Consider the following 19,063-nt stretch of genomic DNA (forward strand, 5'->3'; position numbering starts at 1 on the left):
GCCACTGGTCAGAAAACTTAGGAAGAGAAAAAGCTGTTGTGTGTGGGTTAAACTGCCTGTCTGCTAAACTGAAGGCTGAGTACAAGTCTGTGCCTAATGAGCACTCCTGTTCTTCAGCATTTCTTTTTGTTTCTGTACCTCATTTGCCCAGAAAAGAAAGGTGTTTTCAGAGTCTCTCTGGGAAATTAATATTTCTTTATACATTGCAATAATGATAAAAACTAAAAGGTACAGAACATTGGGGAACTTTTTATGGTGAATCTTTTATTGCCTTTACATCGTGAAGCCAGTCCTTTACAAAAAGCTTACAAATCCAGTTAAGACTTCAAAATTTAGAGTTCTTGAACCACTCAGCTCAATAAGAAAGCTAAGTTTCATGCAGTTGCTTGCTCAGTATCCTAAAATGTTTTCTTTTCCAGCCTTGAAAATATGCATATAGCTTTCTTAGAGGATTTGTTTAATTGGAGAACTCCCAATTAGAGTTTCTGTTTGTTGTACATGCATAACTCTAATTAGAAGGTGAGCTATGTAAAAACTGGGGCCCCAGGTCCTGCCTTTCTGTTTCTGATTACAGCCCTGACCCTCAGTCTTAATTTACCCTGTGTAAAAATAAATGCAAGCTACAGATATCCCTCCTTTATGAAAAAGGCTGGTCATTGTTTGTAAAGTATTTTGAGAACCCTGGAATAAGGTCTGAGTGAATGCCAACCGGTATTAACTGAGTGTGTTTACCTGTAGCCATCTGTATTCTTGTATGTGACCTGTAGAGAATTAGATTATATTTCTGGTTAAGATGTTTTAGTTGCAGAGTAAACCTTGAAAGCTTGATTGGTTTGTATAACGTGCAATTTTCTAAGGCCTTTTAAGTAGGTACCAATTGTATGTAGTTAAATATATTCTATAGCACTTGGATATTTTGACCTCTAGTATTATCTGAAACTCAGTGGTTGTTTTTAATTGCAGAGAAGAAATGGGACACTGTCTTGTCTCAGAAACCAACGCTATAACTCTCCTGGGCTTCAGAGGCAAGATTTCAGCGCCACATTGAACCTCTACTCAATCACAAAAATGTAACTGCCTTAAGCATTAATTACACTGGTAGTATAATCAGGCAGGGAGCAGCCATTTTGATGCCAATACAAAAGCTTTTGTTTGAAAATATTTGCAACACAAGAGACTCTAGGACCAGGGGACTATCAGTAAATACAGTGAGGGAGAGGAGCATAAAGACATGCTTCATCAGAAACTTGAGAATACCTGGATTTTAAATATATCCAGAGAATCTTGAGTTTTAAGGGTTTTCTGTGTCTATGTTTGGCCAAGGAATCTGGTGCTCTTCATAGTGCACTACACACCATTGGTTCATGTGTCTGGATGAGCAAACCATGAAGCAATTTGCCAGAGAGGTTTAATTTATTTTTTAGCAGTGTTTAAAATAATAATGTATAGATACTTATGCAGCAAGCAGGAACAACAGGGAGGTGGCAGAGCACCCATGCTTAGGTGTTTCCAAGTCTTAGCACAACAGTCATGGCTGACCCTGTCTAGTGACTGTTCTTGCCTTTCTTGGAGTGGTAGGTTGGGCTGAAAACTTACAGAGATCCCTTCTGAGAAATGTTGCTATGATTGTAAATCCTGCTGTGGAGCTAGAGAGAGGTATGAGTGTTGATACCTGAAATGAACTGGTATTAAAATGTTAACGCTAGGAAGCTTTTCCCTTGACCTCTAACTGTCAACGAGCAGTGGATAGTCCAGACAAATGGTTTGAAAGTCAGGAAGCCAAAATAACACTAGAACTATGCATTTGTGGCAGAAGTTCTTTTCTGTGTCATCAGACTGAGTGTTATCATAGAATCATAGAATCATAGAATCACCAAGGTTGGAAAAGACCTAAAAGATCACCCAGTCCAACCGTTCACCTATTCCCAATAGCTCCTACTAAACCATGTCCCTCAACACAACATCCAGTCTTTCCTTGAACACCCCCAGGGTCGGTGATTCCACCACCTCCCTGGGCAGTCCGTTCCAGTGCCTGACCACCCTTTCTGAAAAGTAATACTTCCTAATGTCCAGCCTGAATCTCCCCTGCTGTAGCTTGAAGCCATTCCCCCTGGTCCTATCACTAATGACACGAGAGAAGAGGCCGACCCCCAGCTCACTACAACCTCCCTTCAGGAAGTTATAGAGAGCAATGAGGTCTCCCCTGAGCCTCCTCTTCTCCAGGCTGAACATTCCCAGCTCCTTCAGCCTCTCCTCATATGGCCTGTGTTCCAGACCCCTCACCAGCTTTGTTGCCCTCCTTTGAACACGTTCCAGGGCCTCAATATCTTTCTTGCAGTGAGGGGCCCAAAACTGGACACAGTACTCGAGGTGCGGCCTCACCAGTGCTGAATACAAGGGAACAATCACCTCTCTGCTCCTGCTTGCAACACTGTTTCTGATGCAAGCCAGGATGCCATTGGCCTTCTTGGCCACCTGGGCACACTGTCGGCTCATATTCAGCCGAGCATCAATCAATACCCCCAGGTCCATTTCCTCTATGCAGTCCTCCAGCCACACCGCCCCAAGCCTGTAGCGTCGCCTGGGGTTGTTGTGGCCGAAGTGCAGGACCCGGCATTTGGCCTTGTTGAAACTCATCCCATTGGCTTCAGCCCAGCTCTCCAGCCTGTCCAGATCCCTCTGTAGGGCCTCGCTACCCCCAGGCAGATCCACACTTCCAGCCAATTTGGTGTCATCTGCAAACTTACTGAGGGTGCACTCGATGCCCTCATCGAGGTCATCAATAAAGATATTGAAGAGGACAGGCACCAGCACCGACCCCTGGGGAACACCACTCACAACCGGTCGCCAGCTGGATTTGACTCCATTTACCACCACTCTCTGTGCCCGGCCCTCCAACCAGCTCCTTACCCAGCCAAGAGTGTACCCATCCAAGCCTCTGGATGCCAGCTTCTGCAGGAGAATGCTGTGGGAGACAGTGTCAAAGGCTTTGCTGAAGTCTAGGTAGACCACATCAACAGCCTTTCCCTCATCCACCAGATGGGTCACTAGATCATAGAAGGAGATCAGGTTGGTCAAACAGGACCTGCCCTTCATGAACCCATGCTGGCTAGGCCTGATCCCCCGGTCACCCTGCACATGCCGCATGATCTCCCTCAAGACGATCTGCTCCATAACCTTCCCTGGCACCGAGGTCAGGCTAACAGGCCTGTAGTTCCCCGGATCCTCCTTACGACCTTTCTTATAAATGGGAGTCACATTGGCAAGCCTCCAGTCATCTGGGACCTCACCGGTCAACAAGGAGCGTTGACAGATGATGGAAAGCGGCTCGGCTATCACCTCCGCCAGTTCCCTCAGCACTCTCGGGTGGATCTCATCTGGCCCCATCGACTTGTGGCAGTCCAGTTGGAGCAGTAGGTCTCTGACTGTTTCCTCCAGAATCACAGGGGGGTTAGTGTGCTCCCCAGCCGAGATTACCAGGTCAGAGAGAGAGGATGCATGGACTCATATTAATTAATGACTAGTGAGCATTATAGGTCTTCAGCTTTCCATTATAGTTCCTTACCTCCATGATGTACAAAAACGTACTATTATTGCAAAGGTAGGAGTGTTAGCATCCAGAATTAAGATAAAATCCACCTGTGCCTGTGTACTACTAGCAGTTTTAATTAGTCGTACACTGAGTTTGCACAAGATTCGTTCAGTGCACAAGATGTGTTGTGCTTGCTGAATGGGCATCTATGTATTCTGTGCTCATTATTTAATTACAATCATTTATTTTTACACAGTTTTAAGGTGCACGTATGCTTTGTATTGTCATGAGAGCACCTTGCTGAGTTTCATACTTGCAGGTGTAATCCTGAGTGTTGCTACATCTGCTTCTCTGTTGCATGAGGTTCCAGTAGTACCAGGCTGAAGCATGGCTGGAGCTTAACAGGCTCTGCTGTGCTATGTTGTTTCTGTTGAGCTTTTAACAACCCAGTGAGTAAATAACATAGCCCTCTGTTCTACTCTTGCATACCGTAACTAATGAGAAGACTCGAAACTGAATGAATTGACCCCTATATCTGGCAAAGGTTATACTGCTGCTGCCTTAATGTCTAATATTGCATCCCTGCCTCATTTATTGGTAAAGTATACATTTGCAGAAGTTATTTTGTGTTTATGCTCTGACCTTGTGGAAAATGGCAGGAATTTCTATTTAAAGGTGGGCTATTGTGCATTAATGGCAAGGTAAGAGTATGTCTTTTACTTGATGTAGCAGGAGAAATGTAAGTGGCAGAAGGAAGGCGTCTTTTTCCTAGCCACTGAATCTCCATAATGCTTCTAAGCAGCTGTACAGAGCTGTAGGAGAAACTTCTGTCATCCTGTCCTAAAACAGGCATATAAAGTGGCAGGAGAGCATTTTATCTCTTTTTGCACTGTTTTTCATTTTCCACAATGTGGCAGAGAGAGCAGCAATCAAACTCTTTTTCCCAAACATGACCATTCTGTTATTCTAAGTGACACGTTGTCCTGGATAGCTTTAAAAAGCCCTTTTGGATGAGATTGCCTCCAGACTCATTATGCAGAGAGTGGATTTTTGTTTGGCTTTGATTATCTGGAGGAATCTATTTCTTCTGAGCAGACCCTCATTTTTCTTTTTGCAAAATTACTTTTTTTTTTTTTTTTTTTCTAGTGTCTATGTATTCATATTTCCTTCTTCATTTTTTTTGTTATAGCCCATCTGGAACTTGAGAAACTTTTATTTCTATCAGAGAAAATGGAAGAACAAAGATCAGTATCAGCCTAGAAAGACATTTGTGGCCATTTGTGTTGAAGTGACAGATGCCCAGGCAGGACTCTTGGTTTTTTTTATAGCTTTTCTCTAACAGGATGCTGATTAGATACAGTCCTCATGTGTTTACACAGAGGCCAACAGCTCTCATACAACATTTCTGTTCAGATAATGAGAACCTAATGAAGAGGGTTAGGGGTGTATGTAGGGTAAGTATTTGTTCTGTTCATTTATTGTTATTACTGAGCATCTTGGGTCAAGGATGGAAGCTCTGCCTATGTAATTGTAAGCTGTGTAAGTGTAAGGCACATTGACCTGTCAGTTGCAGCAGGCATCATCTCATCCAGAGTAACCTCAACAGGGCCTTATTCTCAATGTCATTCATCACCCCAGTTCGGTGCTAAGGCTGGAAAGCTGTTCCAGCCTCTTGGCCCTTTCTTCAGTGCACTGCAGCTGTCTGTACTGTTATGGCATGCAGCCAAGTGCCCTTGTTCAAACTGTGTAGTCCAGAATCATCAGTAGTACTTAGCTACAGGTGTGTAACATCCTTTTATTCTTTTCCTTGACCAATTTGGTTTTTTAGTTGCAAAGTAGGAGACTCTGTTACACTCATTTTCAGACTCTGTTCTCACATGTGTGCACATGGGAATGAGCATGCTTTGGACAGGAAAATTGGTGAGTTCCATGCAATTGCAGTAGTTTCAGAGAGCATGCAAAGGTCAAAAGGAGGCAGGCTGATTTTTATTTCACATGGAGTCTAGTCCATTCATAGCCTAGTCTCTTTATCAGTGCCTACCTCCTCCATCTTTTCAAGAGCGGCTTATAGTAGTCGCTTTCATTCCTCACTGAGCCCAGTTTCCATCAGTGAAATAATGTAACAAAGATTTATAGATTCATTTCATGAGAGGGACATGCTTTCATTTTGCCAGTAATGAATCATCTCATGTTTACTTTGCCAGACCTTGTACAAATCTTTACAGTCATTGAGGTGAACATCAATTAAAATGAAGCTGTATTAAAATAAAATATTGACTTCATTTAATATAATGCACCTCCCAAGTTGGGAGCATGGCTTACTCATGACAAAGCAGCAGCAATGCAAGATATTATGTTGCACATTTCATCCCCTGTAAAATACACAGAAAATAATCACTGTTCTTCTGCCTCAAGATGACCACTTTGATTCTTAGTTCTTGTTTCCCCTTTCATATCTATGAAATAAACTATTCCGTATCTTGCTTGTGATGGAAATACATAGTGAAGCATTATTGGACCATTTTTCTAAATAAAATATCTGATCCACATTTGTTCTCTCCTTTCTGCACTTCACTTTGTTAAAAAATAAAAATTCAAAGATCTGAAGTGCAGTTGCTTACATACTGGCTTGTAAAGCAGTGAAATACTATGCAAAAATTCTTGCAGATGTCAGAGTAAGTAGATTTTTGAGCAGGCAGCTTGTTGTCATGTCTGGCTGTGTCAGTGCTAAAGTTTACAGAACGCTGGGTGTGGACATACTGCAGACTGCTGGGTTTTGATTGCTCAGAAATTTAATAATGGCGGATATTCCCTGTTTTTGCAACTCAGGACCTATTTGGAGCTCTTTCTTTATCAGTGATGAGGCAGGCAATATAAATGAATACTTTAGGTACACGGACATAGCTTGTGAGGAAGAAGAATGCTGGCTGGGAACGGGACTAGTAGGCTCCGCTTCTTGTTTAGAACTCAGGCATCTCAGGTTTCAGAAATTTTGGGGAAGATGTTGGCATCTAAGCCTTCCTAATGTGGCTGTGTGATTATGGTTAGAATGCTGAAGATGTTTTATTTCAGGCATTCAGTCAAAGGTAGGTAAGATGTGACAGATGGGTAAGAAATGGCAACGTGTTCAGAGGAGAGAAAGCGAAATTGATCATTCTGTTAAAATATATTAATTACAGTCTGTGGCACATAGATGCAGGTTTAATTGTATTTTAATGGAATGCTCGAGTGATATTTTTATTTCCTTTTCTGTACTTATCAGAAATTGTTTTCCATTTTGGAAAGTGCTGCTTCTAAAAACACTTAAAACTGCAATTCACTGTAGTTTAGTTTGCAACATATGGGAGATCGTAAGAATGTTTTTTTTTTTCCTGCAAAATGGTTTTGATCTATTAAATTCAGCTGTTTAGGGGAGGTGGTGGGGAGAAATGTAAGATATTGAACTCTTGAAGTGTAAAAGGTTTGCCAGTGACAGAAAGAAACTGAGACTTAAGAGTGCATTCTGGCTGTTTTATCATCAGAAATAGATCACTGAATATATATATGCATTTTTTTTTTACTAAAGGTACTTTGCTAAAATCGGTGCATTTTGTATGGTAAATGCAGTCTGGCAAGCGTTCTCTTTGCATGACTTGGAAACAAAAGAGATGTGTGAGTGCCATTCAGTAGACAAGAGGTATACAGGTGTCATTGTTTATATGAGCAATCATAGAATTGAGGAGAGGTCTTTTAATGAACACTGCAGTACAAATTAAGTGGCAGAAATGAATTAGCGACGATAATTAACACCACGGAAAAAAAATGTTTATGAAAAGAAACCAAGATTTCTCAGACTGAAAGTGAATTTTCTGTAGCATGTTGAAAGAACATGGTTGTTATTAACTAAATAAACTCTGCCTTAGGTTTTGTGGGTGAATGAGAGTGTAAATCTAGTTACACCTATCATAGTTCATAAATATTGTCAAAGGGAAACCAATGTGATGAATTCTAATTGTTATGTGCTCCTAAGAACTTTTACTTTTCCATTTCCCTTGGGATAGTTTTTTTAGGCGATGGCAGTTTGAAACAGCCCTTTTTTCTTTTCCTGTTAATGAATATTCCAGAAAAAATTTTCTGTCACTTACGATTTCTCCCATTGCCCAAGGCTAAGGGGCCTGGAACAGTTCCTTCTTTGATGGTCAAAAGAGAAGAAAAAAGTAAGTCAGACACGGTTCTGTACTGCTTACTTCACATATTATGGATATGGATCAATCCTCAAACACTTTTCACCGTGATCTCTTGCAGAGTGAGCTTCGTCAGTTACGAATCCAGAGGTCCTTTGCATCCACTCTACATCTGTACGGGAGTGCAGGACGTGGCTCTGTATACTTGTGTGCATGTATGCTGAATATAGATCAGCAGTTATGTTTATTTCCCATAACATTGCTGGGGAAGTGCTCTTTCTTATATGCATTGTGTGGCTTTGTATTTCTGTCTGTTGAGTGGGGATTTGCATTTGCTTGTTTTGCTGCAAATGTTTCTAGCTTTAGTTAAATCTGAGAGCAGTTGAAAAATATATTGCTTTAGTTTAATTAGCTTGGTAGAAAAAAGTCTTTTCTTGGGCAGTAATTATTAGTTGTATATTATTAGAATGAAGTAGTTCACGTTCAGTTACTTAGCAGAAATAATTGAATCTTCTGATTCAGTAAACTAGCTCACTTTGGATTCAGCTGGTTTTTAATTTAAGACCTATAGAAGAGGAGACCTGTAATCTCACTGCAGGGAATTGGCTTCACTTTCCTGCAGTTCATAAACCACGAGAGTGAATAGCAATCCCCCACAGCAGTTAGTTTTCTCTTTATTCTACACATTTGCTTACAAGTTTAATTTTATGAGACAGAGCCGATTTAAAACTTTAAAGTGCTTTTTTTGTTGTTGTTGTTTTGGCACTTTTTTTTTTTTTTTTAATTTTATTTTTTTGCTTGAACAAAAGGCCCACCAGCCCAATCTGTAGTCTGGGCTGGAGTCTCAGACAGCAGCAATTTCAGGATGTTTCAAAGATGTAAACACAGTTGGGTACTGGATGGGCCCTTTGGCGATGATCCAAGAGAAGCACAAATAACTAACTACTTTGGGGCGGATCCGTGTGGAGCTGATTCTCAGCTGGAGTAAACTGGCAGAGCTCCACCAGCTTCTGAGCCCTTTATGCGGAGTGAGAATCAGCTTCCCAAGTTCACAATCGCTTTCCATGCATGTGCTTTCCAAAGGTTTTTTACACAATAGGTGTGTTGTGAAAAATTTTGCTCGTATGGGGCTTGCTCAGTTATCTTTACCCCAAAAAGAGACAGGAGAGTCTTTAGCTTGCTTTATTCAAATGAAGCGTGAATCCATGGGGACAGCCCTCCTGCAGGGTCTCTCAAAGTATCAGAGGCACAGCCCCCCTTTTTTCCCTATCTCCAGACCACACTGTTACTCCACCTTTACTCACTGGCTGAAGTACTCGGAGGTTAGAGACTTCCCAGTATGTCAAATACATCTTCCCCCTTGTATGTGCCCTCCCAGCGTATCATACATCGCATGTGTAACTCTAATTCTAACTCTACATCACATGTATAACTCTAATTAACTCCCTATGTTGCCCAGGGTGGGGATGTTAATATTAATTAGTGTATTAAACCTATGCAATAAGTCTAAAGTTCGTATGTTCAAGTTCTTGGTTGACCATTGTAGCTTCTTGTTTCAACTGGTTCTTCTTGATGAGCCTTGTTTGTAAGCACAGCAATCGAGCACAGAGAAATTTGCAAGCCTCTGTGCAACTTGTTTGCAAGGACACTTTGTTCAGAAGCTTCTTTCATCTCAGGTGCACTGCTGCACTGAGAAGTAGATGCTGACTTTACATTGTGCTCTAAGGAGGTGTGGTATGCAGAGCTATTACACTAACTGTAACACGGTTATCTCAGTTCTTTCTATTATTCATGACCAGAATTTAAGAGATAAAGCAGTCCTCTGCCATTTGTTGTGAATCTGTTTAACATTATAATCCTTCCTTTGGATTTGATGTTCAATAATTAATTTTATTTAATAAATTAGCATTGTTTAATATGAACAGTTTTCTTCTCCAGTAAGAATGTAGAATAAATTGGAACCAGTGTTAAAATGGGGAGCTGTACGTGTGCGTGCCTCATATTTCCAATTATGTAATTGACATCAGATAAGTGTATGATTTTTTTGTAAGGATACCTCAGTATTCCTAACTAGATGAATGAACATGAAGGTGTTGAAGCTGTACATTTTTGGCATAGGAAGTTCTGTTGCAGCAGTTGTTTTCCACTACTGCAGTGTAGAGAATTTAGGACTGCAAGAAAGCATTAGCTTGGAAATTTAGGATTACTTGAATGTTTTTCACTTCAGGTAAGAATAAGGCATGTGGAGCATCGTTATGTGCTTTTTAAAACAAGGAATAAGTTCATCTGTTGCGAAATTGAAAATGTTAAAAAGAATGCACTTTGTGCATATGTACGCATATGCTGTATTAGTGTATTAGGTTTGAAAGCATTTTCATGCTTGTTTAACTCAAAATGGCTTTCCTTTTTTTTTTTTTTAACGTGAAAAAAAGAAAAAGGAAGAAAAGAGGGAAGAACTGGCAGACAGTTAGTCCATATGGCCTAATTACTCCTAGTATTTTGAGAAAGGAATGCAGACCTGGTGAGTTACTAAACCGAGAAGTGGCTACTGTGAGGGCCTTTTTTAACAATTCTCAGTGCACCTATTACCCATCCTATGTATTTGAGTCATACTTCATGTAAGAGAGTCCCTCCAGGAGCTACACCGTAAAAAAGCTGAAGTATAGTGTCTCCTTTTGGAGGGATGTTCCATCTTTTTATCTAGTTGAGTTCTGTAAAGCCACAGAGAACTTCAGTGAAATCCAACTAGCCAAATGTGTGGAGAAAGAACATGTTTTTTTAGCTGTCTAGTCATTAGATAGTGGAAAAACTGTAGAGATACCATGCATAGGTGAGGCTTCAATTCTTTCTGTTCTGACTGGTACATTGGTGGCAAGTTTTGTATCTAAAAAGAGATCATGACTGCACTGCGGACAGAGGGTCTGTTCACTCTTCCTCCCTCTTAGCCACTGTGATTCTCAGTTGCCAATATTGGAAGTACAGACAGAGTAATCTACCTGTACCTATATTTTCAACGTTGGGAGACTGCGGGAACGGACTCAAAGATATCAGAAGTTGAACAGCATCGTTCTGCTGTAAGTCCATAATACCATGCTGATTGTCCAGTTAGTTCTACATCTGTACCTCTAGCATTGAATCTCTTAGCTAATTATTCCAAATGAACTTTTAAGTTTGTTTACAGGGTTTATTTTATTATTTAAAAAATGTATCAGATGGGATATTATCTTTTGGCTCCTAGAAGAATGAAATAAGCAATTTGTGTTTGGTGCTGGCGTGTTTTAAATTCAGTCTTTCATTAATTTTTCCCTTTACCTGTTATCTTCTGTGTTCTCGTTATGAAGATAAAGTGGATTTCATTTTATTTTTCATTGTTTTGTAACAGATTAATGTTTAGAAATGATCAGTTCCTATTAGTCACAGCTCATTCTTTCTTCTTTCCAGTCAGAGACGTATGAAATCCTTTGCTAAACAAAAGATGAATGATTTTATATGTAACTCAAATCGCAAAAGAAATAATTACTGACAAAGGGCCACATTCTGATTTTACACTTCTTTCCTTTTGTGAAAAAAGTAATATAATTTGATTGAGTTTTGAGATTTACAACCTTGGATGCAAAGCAAGTAAGGCAAAAAAACCAAGAACGCAGCAGTCTTTCCAATAAAAGAAATATACTGGAAATATACTTGTGGCCAGCAGGCTGACGGAGGATGCAAATTCAGTTTGCTGCACAGCCCTAAGTAACACTGTGCAAGGCATTTAGTGCCTCAACTGAAGTTCTTAGCTTATTTCCCCTCCCTGCCGCTTTTGACTTTCCACCTGTAAGCCATGGTGTGGCCATGTGTTCCAAAGGATAATCATCTATGAGATTAATTGTCGTTTGCATTTAATAGACGTAAGTAAGGAGGCCTTGGCTTTCACTAAAATACTGTGGTTCTGCTGTTAAAAATAGGTGAATCTTAAGTTTCTTTTTCTTTTTTTTTTTTTTTTTTTGCATAATTTAATCCTTTCCATACACTGCTCTCATCTCTCATTCCTCTCCTCTGAAAATATACTATCCTTGTCACTTGCACATGAAAGCTGGTCTTTATATGAGTTACCTCATAACTTCTGAAATCCACTTTTTTTTCACATCTCAGTTATACTGTTAATGTAGCAGATGCCATAATAATGAGCGCTTGTTGAGAGCCTACAAACAAACATGCCTTGCTTGTCCCTGCAAGCACTAGTGGTCCAATTGCTCCTTTGGTTCCTGTTTGATTTAAATGGTCCTCTTTTGTGTAAGAGGGGAAAAAAAAAAAAAAAAAAAAAGACAGAACAATGCTAATTCACAACTCCTTTAAATGTAGAAACTGGTGCCAAACACATGCACATATTCACACACACAAAAAAAGGTGACCTTTTTTGAATTCTAGGTGGAGAGAAAACAGTGAAAAGCCACCAAAATGATCAACTGGATAGTTACTGAGGGAAGGCTAAATGTACATTTAAAGAGATTGATTAAATTCAACTAATGCAGTGATGGTGAGTGTGGAAATATGAAGGATGTGAACTACAAACAGATAAGGAAGGTATATGGTATAGACATTACTGTATATCCCTGTTCTCAGATCTGTCGTGAGCAATAACACGTTAAATCAAGAGCAGGAAAGATTCGGTTTATGTGTGGCTCTACAATTGCAATGAGGGAGCAGAGATGAGAGGATTTGGTCCATTCTTTTCCCACTCAGCTTCTTTACAGGCACTGGCCACTATCTGCTTGTTTTCCTACGTGAGGAACAGCCGTTGTGGAGAAAAGACTGAAACAAGTTGCAAGTGTTTATGCTGAACCACTGAAATTTATTTTGTAAGTGAAGGAAGTCTAGTTAGAGATTTTGCCTTTCAGCTGCAGAAAGGCTGTCTGTAGGAAGCTTTATAAAAATGAGAATGTGTAATGATTGTGTTCTAGTTATGTATTTTTTGCTATTCAGGTGTACACAAGATGTTACCACTGCTCCCTTTGATATGCTAATGGCTATTGAGTCTGTTGCCACCCATAGTTCTCTGTGGATTTTGGACTCTGTAAGGGAGTTTTCCCTTGAAGTCAACAAGAGTAATTGCGTGCCTACTGGTGGCAGGATTTGTCTTAAGCAACCGGACAGCCTAGCTGGAGCTGCTGCTGTAAATCTTGCGGCCCTGAAGTTCTTTTTGTGGCTTGCACTCTGCAGGCACTAAGGATGATGCTGTGCTTTGAGTATTTTTTCTAACTGCCCACTGGCTGCTTTCCATGGTCATTTGTAGTTTATGACTGAGTACCATGTAGAGAAAGGAAAAAAATCTGTTAAGTTAAAACATTTAAATAGAATCAAGGTAATGGAGATTTACCACCTTGTTGCATGCAGTAGAAAAACACATGTACGTAGATAGTTTTTTGCCAGTCAAGTATCCTGTTCTGTATTCCCTTGTATGTCTGATGAGCAGATTGAGATGTATACCAGTGGTTTGAAAATTGAAAACCTTCAGTGTTCACATAAATTACAGGTCAAGTCTTCGTAGTGCATCACTGCCCTTTACAGTAAATCACATGTAAAACTAAGTTATGCCCCATTTAAATGACAAAGGAATTCTTGGACTACACAGTAGCTCTTTCCAGTAGTAGCTGAATAAAAGAAGGAAAAGTAATAAATAATTAAGATGGTAATATGTTTGACCACTCTTTTTTTTTTTTATATGACTTTTTTCAGTTATTATTGTAACGGAATTGCTCCTTTCAAAGACAACTAAAGTGCTAATGATAGCTAAGAAGGTCATTCATAAGAGGTTAAATTGGTTTAATTAGTATTTATGAGAAGGTTACTATAAGAGTGCAGGAAGATGTTAAGGGGTTAACCTATAAGAGATTACATTGTAGTCAGTGTTCTGTTAAAGTTTGAATTAATTTTTCCCATGGGTTTTTCACATTCTAATTTTCAACTAAATGAGACATCTGTTTCAGAAAAGGAAAATTTGCTATGGTTGTCATAGCAACTATCATTCTGTAAGAAAATTATTCCAATGGTTACTTTAGAACAGAAAGATAGAAATTCAGTACATAAAGCAACATCCGACTGCTAGCACAAATTCTGATAATTCAGCCCTTTTTGTATGGTGGATTATTTGACCTGTAAAACTTGTTCATATGTTTTTAACATAAGGTTAATTGTGCTGTAAACAAATTTACTTCCAATATATTTTCCCCTGAGAGTCTTATGTGTAGACAATTATTATTTTTATCATAATAATAATGCTGTTGAATTTCAGTAGGAAATGGAGAGACTGCAACTGTTCTATTTAAGAAGATAAGACCTAAATCAAAGTGCATTTCTACACATGAGCATTTCACTTCAGAGGTGAATTATATTCATGATGTATGTCTTTAATTGCCAAAAATGGTTTTTTTGGTTGTTGTTTTTGAGAATAGGAGGTTTTCTCTTTGATAACATACAGCAGATCCTTTTCTTTATAAAATGTGAACCAATACTGAAAAATAATTATAAAAACATTATGCTTTTCATCAGCAAGTACTAATAAGGGGATCTGAAAATTCTGTGCTTGATACTAAGACTTCAGCTTTGCTTTCAGGTACCATCATAAATGGAAATCTTAGACGAAGTTATCTGTGCATGACATCCAGGTCACAGGCTTGTTAGTAGGTATTTGAGGAGATTTTTTGTTCCTACTCTGAAACTTTGATAGCTGTTCTGCAATAAATTGTCAGAAGAGGGGACCTGGGGGTTTATAAAATCCTTGTGTGGGTATAAAGATGGTTTGGCTTTGGGGGCGGGGGAACTGAAGTGCGTGATTTTTCTTCCTTCCCTTGAATAAAGCACTCTACTATCCTCCACTTGAATCCTTCCTGGGACTCCCGATTTTTGCCTGAAACACTTGGGCCATTTCTTTCAATCTTGGGATTGTCACAAAAGACAGCCTAATGGCAAATCAGGCAAGTTCGAACATTTTCCCTTCACAAAAGAAAAGCTCCAGCATGCATAACTTACAGCCCCGCAGCTCGGGTGGGCGCGCTGCCGGCACAAAGGGAGGCAGGGACAGGGAAAGTGCTGCGGATCTTAATAAGCAGATCATGCCTATTCATAAGGGGAAACGGGCTCTTAACAAGCCGCGATGTACGGGCTGGGCCTAGGAGGGACAGGTTGAGGCCCTCGCGTCTGCATGGTGCCATTCGTAGTCGTTTGGATTTCAACGGGATTAAATTGCGTTGTCGCGACCTGTGACAGTCACGATTATTTCTCTTTATAAATGCTTCATTGTGTGCTTAAAATAACGATTCTGGAGGTTGTTGACCTTCTCTTCGGCAAATATTGATCTTTCTCCTTGGGTTCTTTACAAGGGAGCAGTCAGTTCCTCAGTGCCCAGCAGGCCGCAGGCTGTGGGACGCATCCTGACCCCGCATCCCTTGGGGACACGGGGACTGCGTTGTTCTGGGCCACGGGTGGGAGCAGGGGGCTGCAGTCTCAGCTGTGACTGAAGGCTGAAGAAGGATCGACTGACTGACGCCTCGCTTGCCTCTTGATTGCCCTTGCAAGTGTTTTCTGTCAGTGACTGGAAAACGTGCTCTGGGCCTGAGTACAGTTTGCCAAATAGTTGAGTATGTTCATCTTAGTGAAGGAAGCTGCTTGTCAGTAAAGGCTTGAAGTGTGATTCCAAGGCAGGGATGGGGAGTTTGGAAATAACCTAATCCCTGTGTATTTTTATAAAGCCTTCCACTCCTGGAACATTGAGCACCTTGCAGGCTCTGGTTTATTTTAACAGCATTTCTGTGAAACAAAAACACTCCCATTCTCTTAATAATGAGCTGAGCACAAGGATCAGTCTTCCCAGGCCTGGATTTGGTTTGTGTGAGAGTGCTGCACATCAAAGTTAGTTACTGCAAAATAAGGCAGCGAATAGACTGTGAGTGATCACCACAGCAGTAGGAAGGGAGAAGTCATGTTCTGTGGGCCAGTTTGTGTTCCTGCTAGGAGGAAACCGTGCTGGAAGCTGAACAGCTAACCAGAAACGTGGAGTTTGAATTGTATGGGTATCTGCAGAAGGCAGCTACCCTGGTCTGAGCCACCTGGCTCAAAACAATGTTTCTGCTGCATTGGTGCTGCTCTTAGCATCTCTTCTTCACACAGCTTCACCTCCCTCATTACAGCTTCCAATGGCTGAGATATGCTTCTGGTTTCAGTGGCAGATGTACCAAGTTTTTTTTCTTTTTTCTTCTTTTCCTTTGTTTTTTTTTCTCCTTGGGACACCTGGCTATCCAGAATGCTGTGTGATGAGGAGCTGAAAGGTGAGCTCTCTCTTAGCTGGGGCACCCGTGGCCTTTGGGCACCTCTCTAGAAAAGCTGGGGCTTTTTTTGTCTGTAGAAGAAAGAATGGAAAAGCCCCCTTCTGCTTTTCCTTTTACCAGAATTTTCTTTTCTTCCTGTTGGTAAACCACATTGCTTTATATTTTATCCAGCTCTAGATTTTAAGCTGTTTTCAATAGACATGTGCTTTGCAGCTTTCCGAAAGGAAAAAAGGAAAATATATCATCATGAAGATTGCAGACGTGCTAATTTTTGAAATGTTAGTCAAGCATCAGTAATGGGACAGGATGAATAATAGCTTCATGGGCATTTTCTTTTGTCTTTGCCATACATGATGTAAAATATAGTTCAGAGAATTTGTTTAAAAGATTTCTTTCTGTCTTTTGATGCAGCAAGGGAGTGTAAAGCTTTCTTCAACAAAGTAACATCTCAAAGGGAGCTCTGGTGTATGTGTATGTATTTATAAACACCAAGGCTGCAATTACCATAAACCTTATTAAATCACAGCAGTCTGTTTGTTGTTCTCCAAATATGGATATGGCCAGAACATGTCAGTCAAAAAATTATTTAAAAACTCCAACCTAAAACTAACCCTTCAATTTTATGGCCTAGAATTAGAATATAGTCAGCAAGACATAATTTACCACTGTGATATAATTGCCATGAAATACAGTTTTTTAATCAATGGGACTCCAAGGTACAGATAAATTGTGTTCTGACTGGAAGTGTTACAGTCCCACTGCTCCATGATGAGCCGCTCTATGACTACATTTTAAAAAGAGTAAATGCCCATATGTTAAGAAATCCTAAATAGATAGCATCTTAAAAGCCACTCCACATACCAAAAAAAAAAAAAAAAACCAACAGAAAAAAAAAGTATATAAGAAAAGTAGCAGTGTTGTTCTGGTGGGATGCTTCCAACTGGAGAAACAAAACAGCATAGGTGATGTCTCCTTCTCTCTTCTGAGTGGGATTTGTGGTTGTGCTGGGTTCTGACCCTGCTCAAATGATGGTGGGCTACAACTCAAACATGATGAGAATGAGTGCAGAACACTTACCATACCTAGCTGTCTGAGGCAGGTGTGCTTCTAGATACCATGAGAATCTGGCATGCTAATCTGTAGGTGGGGGTCTTGGTACTCAGCTGTTGTAAGAATTACTGTATATCTGGTTAGAACAATGTGAACTGTGAACATTGTACTGTGTACTGCCACCGAATCTGTTAAGGGATATGTGGATATTCCACACAAGTTATATAACATTGGTTGTACAGAAAGAGAGTTTCACTGTACATACACACACACAAAAAAAGAATGCTATTTGTGTCTCCAGATTCCGTGCTAATAGAAAGTTAATCACCATATTTTACTTAGGTAACCATACATGGAAGTAGCACTGAAGACATTCTCCTCCTCTCTTGGCAGGCAACCTTGGTTTTATGGCTGGGGCTTTAATCTTCCACGAGGCCAAGCATTATTAGAGAAGTGGAACCTTATTCCAGATGGGATAGATATTCTTATAACACATGGACCACCTCTCGGTAAGAAAATGTTAGTGCTGTTAGCTGTGAATTTCAAATGATTATACAGTAACTGTTGGCTGTCCTTAGACAGAGTGGAAACCTGACTTACAAAAGTCAAAAGTAACATCCTTACCGATGTCAGCAGCACCAGAACTTCAGTTCAGGTTTATGTTTTGTGATTACTGACAATTTATGGTAGGGAATTAAATAACGGCTACAAAAATAAAGTCTTAATAAATTGGGTCTTAATGAGCTTTATAAATAAGTGAGGTTCAGTCTTCCTGCGCATTTGCCCACGGTGCCACTGGTTGGAGAAATCAGTTGACTTGAAGCATGGAGCAGTTTTGAAGAGCAATGCAGGATTACTTTGTAGCACCATCATTCTCCCTCACCTGCACCAGCGTCCCCCCTATCTACCATGGATTTGCATGCTGACTTGATTTATCTCCTGCCTCACAAACCCCAACACTGTGGTAGTTGGCCTATCTTTGGATAGGGTTAATTGCCTATTTTAAATACAATACAGTAACATTAGCAGGCCTGCAAGAAACAGTTTTGCATTTGTGTTTTACAAGTAATAAGCATACTGATGATACAAAGCAAGATGGGAGAAATTTTTTACCTTCTCGGATAACAGTGAAATGATCTGTGTTATTGAAATGAAATTATCACAGAAACTTGTCCTGATACAGTAAAGGCTTTGTTTTTTAACACATTTGTCAACAAATCTAACAGATAGCAAGCTGTGTCTAATGCTTATGTGTATTTAACTCTCACTAATAACTAGATATGGATGTGAAGCATGTACTAAAATGTTTTGCTGCCTCTTACTGCAGAATAGTATTTTATGTAAGATGAAGGCAGTTGGTTCCTTTAAACCTTTAGATTCTCTTCATTCTTCAATTTCCTGAAGCTAAAATCCTCTTGTCTTTCACCCTTTCTCCTTCTCTTTCAAAATCTGGAGCAGAAAGTGTCCAAAGGGTTTGTGTTTTGTTGTTTCCTATAGAAAGACACGTTTGCATTCCACTGCTCACTAATCCTGGTGAAAGGGCTGCTTTGCAAGCTCGGTTTCTCACAGAGCTGCTGCTCCACCAAACTGGAGTCTCGTGCCGTGTCCAGACTGCTTGTAACCTGGACCTGCCTCATAAAAGTGGATGGCAGAAATGAGTCGTATAGACCTTGATATATCTTCTCTAAATGATTAGCAGAGATAATCGCTATGTAGATCCAAGGCTTGCATTGTAACAGGGATCTTTGACACTGTCTTGTTCATAACTCTCCTGTTTCTAAAATTTCTTCAGGAACGTCAGCACTTTAAAAGCCATTTTCAAAGAGCCTTCAGCTCTTCCTAATATCCCTGTATCCCTGTTTGAAATCCATTGATTGAAGGAAGAGAGCAAGTTTCACACCACTCAGTTTCAGGCACTGTGCTAATTTAGTCACTTGCTTTTGTTATTATTAATATTATTAGTGTTAATAATAAAAATAAGCTTGAGCTGTCCTCCAAGGATTTTCCTT

The 19,063-nt window shown here is 40.0% G+C and overlaps 1 protein-coding gene across 3 annotated transcripts in view; it reads left to right on the forward strand.

The window, feature by feature from the left end:
- MPPED1 (metallophosphoesterase domain containing 1) overlaps positions 1–19,063 on the forward strand; it is a 63,525-nt gene that overhangs the window by 36,772 nt on the left and 7,690 nt on the right. For all 3 annotated transcript variants that reach the window (XM_042835152.1, XM_042835153.1, XM_042835154.1), the window contains one exon: positions 17,448–17,563. In XM_042835152.1, coding sequence (XP_042691086.1) covers positions 17,448–17,563 — 116 coding nt within the window. The remainder of the gene's footprint in view (positions 1–17,447; positions 17,564–19,063) is intronic.

Source organism: Centrocercus urophasianus, unplaced genomic scaffold, assembly GCF_019232065.1.
Source record: "Centrocercus urophasianus isolate 14NV4802_14NV808 unplaced genomic scaffold, USGS_Curo_1.0 seq_5, whole genome shotgun sequence".
NCBI classification, from domain to species: Eukaryota; Metazoa; Chordata; class Aves; order Galliformes; family Phasianidae; genus Centrocercus; species Centrocercus urophasianus.